The sequence below is a fragment of the Bos grunniens genome, chromosome 5 (assembly GCF_055505025.1).
Source record: "Bos grunniens cultivar Pamir isolate PY7600 chromosome 5, Bosgru_T2T1.0, whole genome shotgun sequence".
Taxonomy (NCBI): domain Eukaryota; kingdom Metazoa; phylum Chordata; class Mammalia; order Artiodactyla; family Bovidae; genus Bos; species Bos grunniens.
This window is the reverse complement of record NC_141169.1, coordinates 107,639,835-107,656,578: the sequence shown is the minus strand read 5'-3', so window position 1 is coordinate 107,656,578 and position 16,744 is coordinate 107,639,835. Positions and strand designations below refer to the sequence as shown.

General features: G+C 53.9%; 1 protein-coding gene across 2 annotated transcripts in view; it reads left to right on the top strand.

Moving 5' to 3' along the window:
- The window catches only part of PRMT8 (protein arginine methyltransferase 8), a 70,852-nt gene extending 60,103 nt beyond the window's left edge, over positions 1 to 10,749 (top strand). Inside the window, exons 8-10 of one of the 2 annotated variants that reach the window (XM_086402388.1) lie at positions 2,646 to 2,733; positions 9,003 to 9,124; positions 9,900 to 10,749. In XM_086402388.1, the coding sequence (XP_086258514.1) occupies positions 2,646 to 2,733; positions 9,003 to 9,124; positions 9,900 to 9,983 (294 nt within the window). In that variant the 3' untranslated portion in view covers positions 9,984 to 10,749. Of the gene's footprint in view, positions 1 to 2,582; positions 2,734 to 9,002; positions 9,125 to 9,899 lie in introns of both variants that reach the window. The other variant, XM_086402386.1, reaches the window with a different exon arrangement.
- The last annotated feature ends 5,995 nt before the right edge of the window (positions 10,750 to 16,744 follow it).

Genomic DNA, 16,744 nt, shown 5'->3' with positions numbered 1-16,744 from the left:
ACGTCCGGTCCCCGTGTCTAACGAGCTCTGGTCTGATGGTGGGGACAGGGGCAGAGGCGGTGAGACCGCTGAGCCGAGCCAGAAGCAGTGTACAAAGACCAGGCTGGGCTGGTGGCCAAGGGCACAGGCACAGGGACAGGGACTTTGGGAGGAGCCTGGAGACAGGTGGGCTGGCCCCAATGGAGAAAGAGATGGAGAAGCTAGTGAGTGTAGACACCATGAGCCCAGCCCTGGAGACTGAGCTGAAGCCCCCAACAAAAACCCAGTTAAGCTCCAGTGCTCTGAGAGTTGTTGGGTGGGAGGGACCTCCAGACGCGTGCACGGGAGGGATGACCAGTGGTGTGAGCTGACAGGTGCTGCAGCTAGACAGGCTTCCCGATGGGGCAATGCCCAAGCTCACAGGGTGGCATAGAATGAAGGACACCGCCCGCCACCACGCCCCCGGCCGCTGCACTCTGGTCCCAGGTGGAAAGGACACGGATTCTGAGAGCGGCTCAGTGGGGGAGGGGCTTACCTGCCTAAAGGCGGTAGGAGCCAGCAGGGTGGTCCTTGAGGTCAGAGGCTGCTAGAAGTGGGGCTTCCCAGCCATCACAATGGTGAAAAGGTCCACCTGCCAGTGTAGGAGATGCCCGCTCGATCCCTGGGTCAGGAGGCAAATGAGCCCACACACAGCTGCTAGAAGTAGGTCCCCACTAGAAGGGACCCCCTAGGCTAGAAGTTGTGGCCAACTCTTTCCAGCCCCATGGACTGTAGCCCACCAGGCTCCTCTGTCCAGGGACTTTCCCAGGCAAGAACACTGGAGTGGGTTGCCACTTCCTCCTCCAGGAGATCTTCCCGACCCAGGGATCGCACTCGTGTCTCTTATATCTCCTGCATTGGCAGGCGGGTTCTTTACCACTAGCTCCACCTGGGAAGCCCCAGTGAGGAGGGAGAAGGAGATGAAATCATGACTTAGGAGAGGCCGTTTACACAGGAGAAGAGAAAGTTGGGGGAGCAGGAGTGGGCATTGGCTTGTTCTGTGGGTGGAAGATACAGAGGCTGGTTTTGAAGCAGGACCTACTGACTGGAGACGTCGGGGAGGACTGGCCACCTGGTAGGCAGTGAGCAAATCCTGCCTGGGGGTGGTCAGGTGTCCAGGGCCACTAACTTCCTGGGGATGCTCTTAGGGCTCACGCATTCCCAGGGTAACAGGGGACCAGCTTTCTGACTCCGCTGGATTCTGGATGCCTGACCTGGCCTCACAAGGACCTTTAGTCTTTGTTCCCCATCCTTAGGCTCTAGAAGCATAGCATGGCTTATCTGAAGTGATGTCACCAACATCAAGGGCCCCCACAGTCCCCAACACCTGCAGTCACTTCCTCTTCCCAACCAACAGGTCATTGGGTGTTGAAGCTGCCACCCTGCACCGTAATGGGGCTCTGGGCTGGCCGCTGACTTGGCCTCACCTCTGCCTCTGTCCACCCTGTGGAGGCAGGACTTGGTTTTGAAGGTCCTGGGATTCCTTTCTTCATCCTAGAAACCTGTAGAGATAAAAGCCTCTTTGTCTTTCCTCCCCCCTCCCCTAAGACCCCTCTCTCCTACTTATTCCCAGCATCTTCCATCATCCGGGTCTCAGGCACACCCTTGGGAACCATTTCCAGGCACACAGGTGTCTGTCTGGCTTGCACAGAGCTTTCAGGACAGAGGTCCCTACTGTGCAACCCAGCAGTTAGACCTCACCGAAAGTGGTCTGGATGCCTGGGGAGCCTTGTCCTGTCTCACTGGAGGTGGCCCACGTCAGGTCAGCATCCTCTGCACAGAGAGAACACCACACTGCAAACCGTCATTCATGATTCCTGCTGCCACCCAAGATTGATGTTCAGTCACTTCCTGGCTGAAACTGTTAGAGTTATCAGTTCTTTGTGTTCTCCATTCCCAGCTAGAACTGAAAAATTCTCGCCTCTTATTTCCCCGTTTTATGTATTTAACTGTCCAGCTGGTGATAAATGGTCAGCAGACTTCCCTCGGCTCAGCCTGTGATTGTGTGGGCTCCGTTCTCAGTGCCTCTTGTTGATGGGAAATGAGTAGTCCAGCTCTGCTGGAACCCAGGAGGGCTTGATGGAGCAGGTGGCTGCTTTAATGCAGTGGCTCTGGGGCACCCCACCTCCCTACCCCACCCCTTGGAATTTGTCCCCCAGTACGAGGCTTCCCAGGTGGCGCTAGTGGTTAAGAACCCACCTGGCAGCACAGAAGACATGAGACCTGAGTTGGATCCTTGGATTCTGGAGAAGGAAATGGCAACTCACTCCAGTATTCTTGCCTGGAGAATCCCATAGACAGAGGAGCCTGGCGGGCTACAGTCCATGCAATTGCAAAGAGTCGGAGAGGACTGAGCAACTGAGCATGCACACATGCACGCACTCAGCAGACTCCACCCGAGAAAGGATGGGGGAGCTTGTGGTGGGTGGGTCTGGGACGTGGTCCCAAGAAATGTGACACCCAGGGGAGTCTGCGGTCTATAGTCTCCCTGGGGGATGAAGCCTCAGGCGGGACCCAGACCCGGCAGAGGTGCTGACCCGCACTCTCTCTCCTCTGGACTGCAGGAGGTGGACATTTACACGGTGAAGACGGAGGAGCTGTCCTTCACGTCTGCCTTCTGCCTGCAGGTACAGCGCAACGACTACGTCCACGCCCTGGTCACCTATTTCAATATCGAGTTTACCAAGTGCCACAAGAAAATGGGGTTTTCCACAGGTGAGCCTCCTGCTGGCCTTCCAGACCCACCCGGCCGGTGCCCAGGCTCTGTAGGATGTGATCTCCCCAGCCTGGACGTGGGGCAAGGGCCGGGGGGCATCAGCCAGGGATCCTCACTTGGCAGCTTGCAAGCCTCTCCAGTCCTGGAGGAATGCCACAGTTCTGGCTGCTAGAGGAGAAGGTAAAAAACTGTAGCAGCTGTGGCCAGCGCTGAGAGCCAGTGTCGGGTGGGCAGGGGCAGGTGTTGGGGCTGCCTTTTTGAATGCACGCTTATTCATTTAGTGTTTCCTGAGCACCTGCTGTGTGCAGGAGAGGGTATGGAGGGGAGTGAGACTTTCTTGTGGCAAAGAGCAGGCAAGAGACTTACCTTAATTCCTCACAGGAGGGCTTCTTCCAGAGGTGATGCCCCTGACCACCAAGTGGAGTCCTCTGGTTTCCATCAGCCAGGCCAGCCCTGGTGCCTCCTCATCCCGGGAAAACCAGAGGACCCTGGTCCCAGTCATTATCAGCCGCTCCCCTCCCTTCAGCCCACAGGGAGTAGGATATTTCACCTGGACCTTGACAGATGGGTGGGACTCAGCCTTTCAGTGGTGAGGGGTGGGGCAGTGGGGCTGAGGAGGAGCCTGCTGGAGGATCCTGGCTGTGACTGGAGGCCAAGGGTGGAGCCACATGGCTGTTTCTCCCTCTTCCATCCCTGGGATATGCCTCCCGCAGGGCCCGCCCACCCTGCTGCCAGAGATGAGAAAGTCAGGGGGCAAGGGTTCTCTGGAAAGAGTTCTGTGTCTCTAATGCCTGGGCTCCAGCATTGTAGCTAGCTCCCAGCCGGGGTCTTTCTTTCCCTGAGATGGTCTGTTTCTGGTGGGTGTCAGCATAGGGTTTGATCCAGCGTGTAAGAGATGTCCTACCATCTTTACCAGCTGGCATGGGTTTGGCAGTCGGGTTTACTCAGACCCTCTGCACTCTGACCACCGAGGAAAGAGTATTTCCTCTTTGTGTTTAGGGACCCCAGATGCACAGAAATAGATTAATCCTGACTCCTGGCTCATGACATACTGCTATGACATACTGCCACGCACGGTTCACTTTTTGCTTATGTTTTAATTAATACAGCAAACACTCGTGAACTTGCCACCTAGCTCAGTAACTAGATTGTAAATAAAGTATTGTTAATTCGAATGAAATAGTGACTAGAAATAAGTTTATTATTAGTAGAATGTAAATGTATTAGTTAATATCATGAGATAAACCATTGTTCATTAGAATATAAATATTAAACTGAAATATATTATTAACAAGCATAATACAATAAGGTTTATAATTAATAAATGTAAGTCAATTAATTCAGGGGGCTTCCCAGGTGGCTCAGTGGTAAAGAATCTGCCTGCCAAGCAGGATACATGGGTTCGCTCCCTGGGTCAGGAAGAGCCCCTGGAGTAGGAAGTGACCTGCTCCAGTATTCTTGCCTGGAAAATTTCATGGACAGGGGAACCTGGTGGGCTACAGTCCACGAGGTCGCAGAGTTGGACATGACTGATAACACAGGAGATTAAATTAATTCAGAGTCACAAAATAAATCCCTGTGAGCTTACTACCTAACTCAAGGACGTCAATGCTATCAACATCTTTGCATCTACCTGGATGGTCCCCTTATCCCATTCCCCACATCGCCACCAGATGAACATTATCCTGAATTTTGGGTTAATTATCCCCTGCTATTTTTAAAAAGTTGTTTCATGTGTACACACAGGCCTAAATAAGGTATTGTTTGGTCTCAGCTAGCTTTGAACTTAAGCTGAAATGCAGGTTGTTCTAAGTGGTTCCTCCCCATGGGCCCCCGGGGGCTGGAGCTGCTCCAGGAGACACACTGGAAAGCACGTCACATTGTGCAGCTTGGAAACCATCCCTGCTAATGGCTCTGCCCGTGTCTTCCCCCCGAAGCTCTGGGCAGAAGCTGTTGCAAATGGGCACAGCCACGCAGGGCTCTGGGCTGTGCCAACCAGCCGGCGGGCCCGGCGGTCCTGCCCCCTGGACATATCCTCTGCGGGTGGGGTGGAATATGTGAACTGGGCCCCTTGGGGAGACTGTGTGGGTGGACGGGCGGTGCTGAGTGGAAGCGGCCTGGGGTTAAGTACTAGTTTTTCCAGGAATCAGCAAGGGAAGGCGGCCGGCAGTGGAAATAAATCTGAGTGGGTCCCTTTCTGGGCCTTGGGCTCATCATGAGTGAAATGGCCCGGATGGACTTCAATGGCCTGGCAGCCACTTTCCCAGCTTGGCTACCCTGTGACACTGAGTCAGCTTCCCAGGTCAAAGAAGCTTCTTCATGCATAGTCTTGAATTCTCTGAAAAGCTTGTGAAAACCTTAGGGAATAGAATTACAAATTCACAGCTGAAGAAGTATTAAATTCCAGAAAGAACTACCATCCCCTTAATCACTGGCAAGAGACCAGAAGGCAGGATTCCACTCTGACTCCAAAAGCACCAAGAAAAATCTTCCTGTGAGAGGGCCCTCTGTTCGTACCCACTGGCCCCTGTGTGCCCCACTCCCAGCCTCTGTCACAACCAGTCACAACTCCCACTGGACGTTATGGCCAGCTACCCAAGTGTCTTCTCACATAGGCTGTCGGATCTCGTGGGGCAAGGCTGTACTGGCTGCTGTTCCCCACTTTTAAGACCATGTCAAGCGTATGATAGGCATCCTAAGTGGATGTCTGCTGAATGAATGAGCGAATGCATGAATGAGGGAGTGAATGCATGAATGAGGGAGTGAATGCATGAATGAATGAGTGAATGCATGAATGAGGGAGTGAATGACAGTATTATTATAATGGAAATTTAAAAGCCACTGATATGACCTTGACAGTTGTAGTTGGGGCTGGGAGGGAGGGAAAAGCCCGTTCACTGACCACATCTCCGGATGTCGTGGTCCACAGTGATGCTGAGTGCTCACCTTTGTGCACAGCAACTCTCTGGGGAATCAATCCTAGAACATTCCAGACCAAGTGCGGCAGCCCTGCTTTACAAACCAGAGCCATAGTTGATGGATAAATGACATGACATACCGCTTTCCACAAAGAGTCAATAACCACTGATCTGGGCCTGATATGTTATATAAATATATCTGTATTTAAGGTGACCATGCAATTCATCTTTCAATTGAGGACAGTCTGAGAGTAAAGAGGAGAGCTCTTGATAATTACGCTGGGAACATGGACCTGGGTGCAACAGGAGATGGTCACACTCGGTCTTACCCTGCTTCCCATCATCTAATCCTCACAGTCCCTCAGGAGATAAACCTTCTGCAGATGTAGAACGTGAGTGCCAGAGTCACAGTGCAGGAGGAGGCTGGACACTGGGCCTCTTGTTGCCTCATTAAATGTCCTTTCCACTGACACCCACCCAACAGATGTATAGGGTGTGAAGGACTGGGTCTGCACAGCCATTGCAGCCTTGGTTGTGTATCTACATGAGATTTTTATGTCTTGGCAAACCTGCCCCCTTCTCACACCCTAGAATTACTCATTTCAAATCCCTAGGACCAGAGTCAAAACATCTACATTGCAATCAGCTTCTCTTGGAGACCCTGATAGAGGCCCCAGGTTGAAAAAACTGCTTTAGACAATGAGTCTGTGGACCCATCACAGAAATGATATGTTTGGGGAAGTTGTTAACCTTTTAATGTTGATGTTGAGGGAAAAAAATCCCTTTCCTCCAACTCAAGGCTGGCACGTTTCGGGGGGTCAGCATCAGAGGCGGATGGTCTGGGCTTGCTGGCTGGCAGATCTGAGTCAGTGAAGTCTCTGGGAGTCTCCCAGGGCATCTGATTAGGAGACAGAGGAAGTTGCTGAAATCTCCTTGCCTGAAGGTCTCTAAGAAAAGGAGTGGCACCTGTCTGGGCGTGGGTGGCGGTGGCGGCGAGAGTGCTGTCAGTCACTAACTGCCATTCTCTGCACACCCCGGAAGCTATCTTTTGACAATTCGTTTAGGTGCCACTGGCAGAGAAGGTACTGGGAACAGTTGGACTTTGCCCGCGGACAGCAGTATGCCTTGGAGGCCAGGAAGGCTGGACATGTTTGGAGATTCACAATATGAGCAGCACCGACTCCATGTTCATGATTCTCCTTCAAGCCCTTCCAAATGCTCAGGCTGCTTCCCCTCCCCATGACCTTGACTTTGCATCGATTTCCCAAAGACACATATTGAAGGCTACTCAGATCTGTATTCAAAGCACTGACATTTGATCAAGCTAGTCTATTACGAAGGACACAGACAGTTAAAATAGATCCTGAGGGTTGAATGATCTTGGTCCCACTGCGGGTGCGATAAATCTCCAGGCAGGCTGTGTGTGAATTCCTTCAGGCTGGATCACCAGTGGCCAGTATGACTGAGGGACAGCCCCAACTCTTCCTTCGAATTAAAACTCTGCCTTCTGATGATGTCCAGGGCCTAGCCTTTGTTCTGCCTCCAAAGCCATCCATAAGGCCACAGACTTTTCATGTGACAGACTTTGAAATGTTTGAAAGTCCTCCCCAAGGCTTCCCACCTTCAACTCTGGTTGTAATGGAAAGAGAATGAATCAGTGTTTGTGAGTCATGCCTCCTGGTGGAGGAAGGTAAGAGCCTGCAGGACAAGAGGAACTGGCTGTAAGATGTATTTTTCTACAACCCTTTGGTTCCAAAGTCTCAATGTTGCTGAACATCCCTGGGTACCTTGAAGCCTCACATCAGACCCGCTCTGGCTTTTTACTATCAGTCATGTATTCGGTGCTCACAGACCTAGCAAGTGTGGTGATGGGCTCCAAGGGTGTAATAGTATTCCATCAGACCCCTGTCCTGATGGAGGTTGCAGTCTTGTGGAGACTACAGAAAGTAAAAAGAGACAGAGATGGTTATGCAGCAGTGTGACTGCTACAGTAATCACACAGGCTCAGGACGCCCTTAATCCAGCTAGGTGGTCAGGTGAGGCTCTCCCGAGAATTGACCTTGAAGGATGAGGAAGGGAGAGGCTGGTGGTTAAGGAGGGAAGAGTGTCCGAGGGACGGCAGCTTCTGGGACAGGACCCCTCATCTAGTCGTAGAATTTGTCATGAGCCCAGAGGATGGATGGGATTTCATGAGAGGTGCGAGCGTCAGTGTGACTTTGGTTCATGCATGAGGTGTGAGCTGTGGACCAGTATTGGGTCTGTAGAAGGAGAATCATTCTGAATTTTTACCCTATCTAGGTAGGAAGGCTTGTTCGAAACCCCACGGCAGGCCTAAGCCAAGAGTAGCAGGATGGGTTATAGCAGGGGTCCCCAACCTCCGGGATGTAATGCCTGATGACCTGAGGTGAGCCGATGTAATAATAATAGAAATAAAGTGCCTAAGAATGTAGCACACTGGAATCATCCTGAAGCCACCCCCCATCCATGGTTTGTGAACTAGGACAGAGAGGCAGGCAGAGAAAACTATCTGTAGGGCTGGGATATCCATGAAACTGGGGAAACTGGTTTAGCTGTGGAGTTGGTGTGAGTGCTGTCATTTAACAGGAGAGTGGATGGACTGCCCTCTGTATCTCTCCCCTACATTTGTCTGCAAGTCTTCACTCTGTTGAACCAATGAAACAGCAGCATTTTGAGATTCATTTCTGTTAATACCACCCTTGGTATGACCTTGTAATGTCAGTTGGTTTCTCCTCTGGTTGTCCACTAAGATCCTCAGTTTGGAGGGCGTGGGGAGTCGATGACAAGTTGAGCCCCTGGGCTGAGTGGGGAGGCCTGCCAGAACTTGGGCGCCTGACCCAGTGAGAGGGCTGGGCAGAGTGTTCAGCATGTCCCAGAAGAAACCCAGCAGCTTCCGGGTGGGGTCCCAGCCCTTCTGGAGACATCTCTCTCTCTCTTTTTAAAAAATATTTGACTGCACCAGGTCTTAGTTCAGCACGTGGGATCTTCAGTGGCAGCATGGAGGATCTAGTTCCCCTACTAGGAATTGAACCCTGGCCCCCTGCACTGGGGCTTTCCTGGTAGCCCAGCTAGTAAAGAGTCCACCTGCAATACAGGAGACCCCGTTTCAATTTCTGGGTCGGGAAGATCCACTGGAGAAGGGATAGGCTACCCACTCCAGTATTCTAGCCTGGAGAATTCCATGGACTGTATAGTCCATGGGATCGCCAAGAGTCGGACCCAGCTGAGCGACTTTCACTTTCCCCTGCACTGGGAGCGCAGAGGTCTTAGCCAGTGGGCCACCAGGAAAGTCCCTGGAGGCGTCTCCTGTGACTCTCCCTTCTCTCCCTCAGCCCCTGATGCCCCCTACACCCACTGGAAGCAGACTGTCTTCTACCTGGAAGATTACCTCACTGTCCGGAGAGGGGAGGAGATCTACGGGACTATATCCATGAAGCCAAATGCCAAAAACGTGGTGAGTGCTGGGGGAGCTGGGGGTTTGGAGGGGGAGGTGGCGCAGAGAGGAGGAGGGACATGGAGGGGGTTTCCCCCACTGGCTGGCAGGGACCTGGGCACCTTGTGCACAATCAGGAAAGTTATAGGGGAAGTGGAAGAAAGGCAGATGTGGCCGTGATGGCACCCTAGAAACACCCAACCTGGACCCCTTAAAACTGGAGCATTGGAGCCCTCCTGCAGGGCCCCCTGGGACCCTACCCACCATGAGGGCAGCTTCCAGCCCTTGATGAGAGGGGTTCCCTGAGCAGAGACTGTGGCCATGGGTTTCACCTCGTTTGGGATGAGCTGAGCCAGGAAACCACCGTGTCTGGTGGCCTGGAAGACAAGTTCGCATTCCTCCAGTTGGCCTGGTGGGCTGGATGGTGTGGTTCTCTCTGGGCCCGCCCCCTCACTCCCCGGGTGCGGGTACGGGCACTGGCCCTGCAAATGCCAAGGTTGGGGGTGGGGGAGGGGGTTGTCTGGGGCCTCTTCCTCTGAGAAGCAACCGCTCCACTCCTCCCGAGTTGAAACCGGAGGGGATATTTCTATATTCTCACAGGAAAGATTTAGCTTAGAAACCAACGACTTTCCCAAGAGGATAATGAGGCTCCGGAAGAGGCTCGTGAGGGCTGTTCGTGGGGTGTCCTGAGCTGGAAGCTCTTAGCAGCTCAAATGCGCGCGGCCCTCCGCCTGCGGGGAGGGGCGTGGTCCCAGGGCTCCTCGGTGCTCACGCCTCGACTCCTCCTCCTTTGCAGCGAGACCTCGATTTCACAGTAGACTTGGATTTTAAGGGACAGCTGTGCGAAACATCTGTATCTAATTACTACAAAATGCGTTAGCACACGTGGGAGGCTGCAGAGAGCGAGAGAGCCAGCCCGGAAACTCGCCCCCATCTGCGGCTCGACCACCAGGGACCCTGTTTGCAGGACGACACGATCCATCCTGGAGTGCCCTCGAGACTGGTGAACTCTGCCGGCCTCCCGAGGGCCCTGCCCCTGGGCCAAGGGCCCCCAGCCCCTCGGCTCTGCTCCGGGGGGCCCTTCTCAGAGGCTCTGTTTTCCCGACCTTGAGCCACGGCCAGCGCGGCAGCCGGGCCCCGATGGAGGAGTCCACGCGTGTCCCCATCGTCCTCCTTAACCGTGACTCTCGGATCCTCAAGTTTTGCATGCTGCAGGCATCTAGGTCAGATTGCTTCTCTAGAACCTGGAGACTAGTGTCTTTGATAGCATAAGCCAGACTACGCGCGTGCGGCGGTGCGCGTGCGCGTGCGCGGACAACATCCCGGTTAGTTACTTAACCCCGCGCACCTGTATGTGTGTGCAGATACAGTCAAGCGGGTGACGTCCGTGTTCATCACAGGAGTGTGTGTGCGTGTGTGTGTGTGCGCGTGCGTAGAATATATATTACTCTCAGAGGAGATTCTGTTGCTTTCCAATAGAAATTTGTTTTGTGATTAGTTCTCTCCTGTCCCCAGCCCTTCCCAGCTATGAAACGTTCTCTGTATTAGCTCCGGTCTCCTTTTGACTAGACTGTGGCTCCGAACCCTGGGCATAGGACCGCACACTCCGTGGGCGCTCAATAAATGCACACGAGAGTGAAGAGATGGGGCGGCTGCATTCCTCGTGCTCTGGGGGCGTGCGGGGGTAGGGGGGGGTCGTGCGGGAGGAGGTCAGAGGCCACAGTGGAACAGAAGAGCGGATGGCGCTGCTCTCAAAAGGAAGGCGGCTGCTTGGTGAGGGAGCCGTGAAGCTGGGACCTGTCTGAGGGCATCTCCCCTGTGACCCTTGGGGATGGGAGGAGGGTTCTGGAGTGGGGGTCAGGGGACATGGGCTAACATGGAGTGCTCTGGAATGGGAGGCCAAATGTAGCCTGGAGAGGGACCAAGGTCAGGGGCAAGAAAGGTTGGGAGGGTCCAGAGGAGGCAGGAGGTGGTGGCTGAGCTCTTGATTCTGGGCTGGGGTTTCTGGATGGCAGTGCCCGGGAACATGACCACTGATTCCAGCGGCAGGGAGCCTGCCCTTTCACTGCGTGTGTGCTAAGGCTTTCAGTCGTGTCTGAGTCTTTCTGACCCCATGGACTGTAGCCCACCAGGCTCCTCTGTCCATGGGATTCTCCAGGCTAGAATACTGGAGTGAGTTGCCATTTCCTATTTCGGGGATCTTCCCGACCCAGGGACCAAACCCGTGTCTCTTATGTCTCCGGCATTGACAGGCAGTTTCTTTACCACTAGAGCTTCTGTGTACATGTTGGCTTCCCCAGAGCCCTGGGGTTGAGCACAGGGCCCCCCTCACCCCTCCACTTTGGTAGCTGAGCCTCTGGGCTCCAGGGTGGGGGAGGGGGGGAGGAGAGGGGTCATGGAGGAGCCACTCCATCTCCAGGCCTGCTTAGATGCCCTCTGCACCCCCCGGCTCCCCTACACCCACCCTGTGCTCAGTCCTCTGCCTTTCCAGTTGGGGAGGCCTCTGGTTATAACTAGAGACAAATACCATGCATGCAAATCATGGAATGTTTTCATCATATGTTTTGGACAAGAAAAATAGAGAAACTTAACTCGAGGACAACAGTAAGAGTGTTAAAAGAAGGAAGGGGGTCGAGGAAGGACCGGGGTGGGGTCCCCCAGAGGGCACTCGAGGGGAACCCCCTGTGGTGGAAGTATGGGAGTAGGCAATCCTGTCCATCCAGCTTTGGAGTGTTCCATTCATGGTCCATGGGGTCAAATCCTCCATGGCCGCCGAGAGCCAGCAAGGAGGATGCACTTCCAGGAGCTCCAGGCCTCTGGGGGCTGCAGGTGTCCCTGACATCCCTGGGGGCCTGGAAGGGAGGCCCACGCTGAGCAAAGAACCGGCAGTCTTTCGGGCCTCTCCAGCCACCAGCCGAGAAGCGGGCACCCCAGAGGCCTCCCCGGGCCCTGGGCCTTCAGCGCCTGCTGCATCAGCTCCTGGGGCTCCAAGAGTGAAGCCTGGGGGACATGGAGGAGCACGTCCACAGCAGCCCCCTCCCTCCTGCCCGTGGGAGCGCTGCAGTGGGACTGCCATCTCCCCTGACTCAGTGGGAAACAAGCAGTGTCCGTTCTGAGTACATGCTGTAGGGGATGAGGTCTCAGCTTGACCTTGGGGATTCCCGCGGGAGACCGCTTCACTTGTCAAACCTGTTTTCCCCAACTCTGCCTCCCTCTCTCTTTCCTTCTTCCTTGTTTTCCTTCCTTCCTTTCTCTCTCCCGCCTTCCCTTCCTTCATTCCTACCTTCCTTTTTTCTTCCATTCTTTTGAGACTACAAAACCCAGTAGTGACTTTCTCCGTGTCTCTCTCTTCCCTCTCTGGGGAACTTCCCCATTCCATCCCCACCCCACTTCTCCCCAAGCCTGCAGCTGCGATGCCCCTTTTCTGGTCTGATTTTGGCTTGCTTGTACACGCTGCTTGCTCTGAGGTCCACTGAGGTCCAGGTTCCCCGCTGGACCACAAGCTCCGAGGGCAGAGACCTTTCTCGTTCTGCCCGTATTTCCCCTGGACAGAGTGGGGTTGCAGGTGGAGTCTACACGGTGACAGCAGACGGGCTTGACTTCCTCAATACGTGCCCCAGCGTGACTCAAGGACTCCAGGTTCCTGTCCCTTCTATCTGTGCCGCTCAGGAGATATCCATCTCCCCTTTGCCCTGTCTCTGTGGCCTTCCTCTCCTCTGGGCACCACACTCAGCACCCAGCCAACTGATAGCTGGCTCCAGCCCATCGCTGTGCCTCGGGGTGGCCCCCTGGTCAGGAGTCTGTCCCTGGCCTTCTGACCTAATTCAGATCCTTGGGTTTCTGCTCTGCTTTATCTCCTATCTTTTTAAAAAAATATTTATTATTTATTTACTGTTGACTGTGCTGGGTCTTCATGGCCCCGCACGGGCTTTCTCTAGCTGGGGAGTCAGGACTACTCTAGTCATGGTGAGTGGGCTTCTCATGGCAGTGGTTCCTCTTGCTGCAGTGTATGGGCTGTAGTCACACAGGCTCAGTAGTAGTGGTTCATGGGCTTAATTGCCCCTCAGCATGTGGGATCTTCCTGGACCAAGGATAGAACCTGTGTCCCTTGCATTGGCAGGCGGATTCTTAACCACTGGACCACCAGGGAAGCCCTATCTCCTATCTTTAAGTCTCAGGTCCCACACAGGGTTGGGGCTTTATCTTGTTCTCTCCACCTTCTCTACGGCATGGAGGGTCCCCAGCCTGGTTTCTTGAATTCCCTTCCTAAAGACTGTTTTTTCTGAATCCCTGCTCCCCACCTGGCATCTTGAATGGCACCTGTCCACACGCCTTGGTTTCTGAGTGCAGCCCCACCTGTGAAGCTTCCTACCTCACCTTAGACCCTTCGGTGTGTTGGGCCCAGACCCTTGCCTGTGGTCCTGAGACCACTGGGATGAGCCTGGCTTCCTGAGGCTAGGCAGTCTGACCACAGTGGACATGCCGGCCCCTTGTCCAGAGCCACCAAGGCTGCTGTGCCCCCGTCCCATTGGGAGCCATCAGCCTACATTCAGGTGAGACCCAGACACAACTTGTTCAGTGATCTGAAATTTAGCTGAAAGAAACACGTATTGGAAAAGGCATGGGCTCCAGGCTCAGCCAGACACTGGCAACAGAGTCCACAGCCCCGTCCCTGCCCTTGGGACTCCTGGTCCATACCGCCTGCTGGTCAGTCTCTAGGTGGGCAGGGCCTGCTCCCTTCTGAAAACAAACAGGGTCCCTCAGCCACTCTCCCTAAGCACAACCCCTCTCCGCAACCCCCACAGTCTTGACCCCTCGGCAGGTGATGCGAGCTGTGTCCAGGTCGCGGTGAGGCGGGCTGCCTCCCAAGCTGGTCCAGAAAGAGATCACACTGAATTTGCCTGCTTCTGCAAGCCCCCATGGGGGCCCAGGCCGTCACGTTCAGAGAAGGAGGCCTGGACCCCTCTTATATTCTATCGAGAGATCATGTCTCACTGCGGAAGTGAAAAGGATCTTTACCAACTTCTAGGGTGCAGTCAACATCTCGGCCTCAAGGGCAGCCAGAGTCCACGGGGCAGAAGAGGCCCCTAGGGTACTGAGTCAAGGATCCAGGCCCCTGCGGACCCCTGCTCTGAAGGCAAGCATCCATCCTTGGACAACTTTGCCACATGACAGAGGTTTGGAGCCAAACCATCCAGTCAAACCCTGGCGCTGCTGCTTGCTAACTATGTGAGTCTGGGCCAGGCACTGCACCTTCCTGAGACTCCAAGGAAATCAACTGAAAGAACCAGAAAACACATCTGGAAACTGAAAGTACGATGGACATTCCAGTTATGGTTGCTATAGTAATAACATTTCTGCCTGCATTCTAGCCCTGACACTGAGAAGCATGACTGGGTGTCAGCACCTGAGGCCTGTGGACCTCTGAAGGTCCCCGGGGAGCAGTAGGCATGGTCAGCAGCTGGCCAGATCCCAGGGCTACGGGCTTAGGCCCAGGGAGCCGGGCAGCCCTGCAGACGACGCACCTGTAGACTCTTGCCAGAAGCCCTGGGCGGGAGTGGCATGCGTGGTGACTGTGCTCATTAGCTCGTTAAAGGCTTCACACGTGTCTCCCTGCAATCTTGATGTTCATCTCCCAGCTCCCCGGTAGGCAGTGACCGCCTGGCATCAAGACATGCATGGCCTTCCATTAGAGCTAAATGCTACTCTGTTACTGAGGTGTCACAGCCCTGCCTGGGCTGCTCTTTGCAGGCCCCCGCTTCTGGCTCTCTACCTGCATTTCCAAGAACCTCCTGGAGACCCACCTGGCCTAAGGCTTGGTTTGCATGGAGAGGAGCAGTGGAAACCTGCAGCGTCCACTTCACCTTGGAATTCAACACACACTGCTTCCCCCAGGAAAAGTCATATTTGGTTTGGGTTAATAATATGAGTCTATTTTGGGAGGGCTCCAAAATCACTGCAGTGACAGTAGCCATGAAATTAAAAGACACTTGCTCCTTGGAAGAAAAGCTATGATAAACCTAGACAATATATTAAAAAGCAGAGACATTACTTTGCCAATAAAGGTCCGTCTAGGCAAAGCTATGGTTTTTCCAAGAGTCATTGTACAGATGTGAGAGTTGGACCATAAAGAAGGCTGAGAGACGAGGAAGTGATGCTTTCAAACTGTGGTGCTAGAGAAGACACTTGAGAGTCCTTTGGATGGAAAGGAGATCAAATCAGTCAATTCTAAAGGAAATCGATCCTGAATATTCATTGGAAAGGATGATGCTGAAGCTTCAATACTTTGGCCACCTGATGCAAAGAGCTGACTCGTTGGAAAAGACCCTGATGCTGGGACAGATTGAGGGCAGGAGGAGAAGGGGGTGACAGAGGATGAGATGGTTGGAGGGCATCATCAACTCAATGGACATGAGACAGTTAAGGACAGGGAAGCCTGGTGTGCTGCAATTCATGGGGTGGCAGAGTCGGACACAATTTAGTGACTGAACAATAACAACAAATAATAATAATACATCCAGTTGGTGTAATGGGGTACCATTCTCTTTGACGGCCAGAGTTAGAGGCTCAAAAGTGCCTCTAACTTTCTGGGGACCAGCAAAAGGGAGGAGGTGGGGATTAGTGAGACCCGACAACCCTTTCTTGATGGCGTAACAGCCACAGAAAGGCTCCAGAGTTGTCTGGCTACACAGAACAGGAAATAACCGGCCCAATCCCCCACCGTCTTAAATCATCATTAATGTGACAGAAGCACAGAGCCACCATGACATGGTGAGTCAGGAGGACAGAACAGGAGGTCCTTCCCTGTGCCCAGGGCTGGAGTGGGCTTCCCAGGAGAACACCATGCAGGGAGGAAGGCGTGGCCTAGGAGTCCTTTTGTTGTTCTGTCACTCAGCTGTGTCTGACTCTTTGCAACCCTGTGGACTGCAGCACACCCATCTCCTCTGTCCTTCACCATCTCCCGAAGTTTGCTCAAACCTGTGTCCATTGAGTCGGGGATGCCATCCAACCATCTCATCCTCTGTCACCCACTTCCCCTCCTGCCCCCAATCCTTCCCAGCATCAGGGGCTTTTCCAATGAGTCCTGTATGATCACCAAATGTGGAAGTCCTGCCTGAGCAGTGGGGTGGGGAGGGAGATACACTCACGCCTGTAACCTTGGGAGGCTGGCCATGGCTTCCAGGTCAGGCGTAGGTGCTGGGCCATCCTGAACACAGTGGCTCCAGTCCTGATCTCAGGTGGACCCAGGAGAGCTACGCAAGGAGTCTCTTCCAACTTTCTCGTTCCATCAACTTTTGTCGGTCCCTCCTGAGGAGCAGACGCCAGGAGGAGACTCTCCACAAGGGTCATACATGCTATGAGGGAGTAGAGACTGTTAGGAGATCAAGAGCCTCTCTGAAGACACGACTTGAAACAGAAACTCGAAAAAGCAGAAGAGGAGGGGATGGTAAGGTAGAGGATGCGGTTGGCAGAAGTGACACGTGCTGAGGCCCCACCCAAAGGCGTCCAGAGAGGGAGGCTTGTTTGGAAAGAAGAGGAGAGACAAGGGAAAAGCCGGGACTGGGGGAGCGGGGAGAAGGGAGGCCTGGGATGCAGCCAGGGTCCACGGTCCAGAGCCCGTGTCCAGGTCAGGGAGACGTT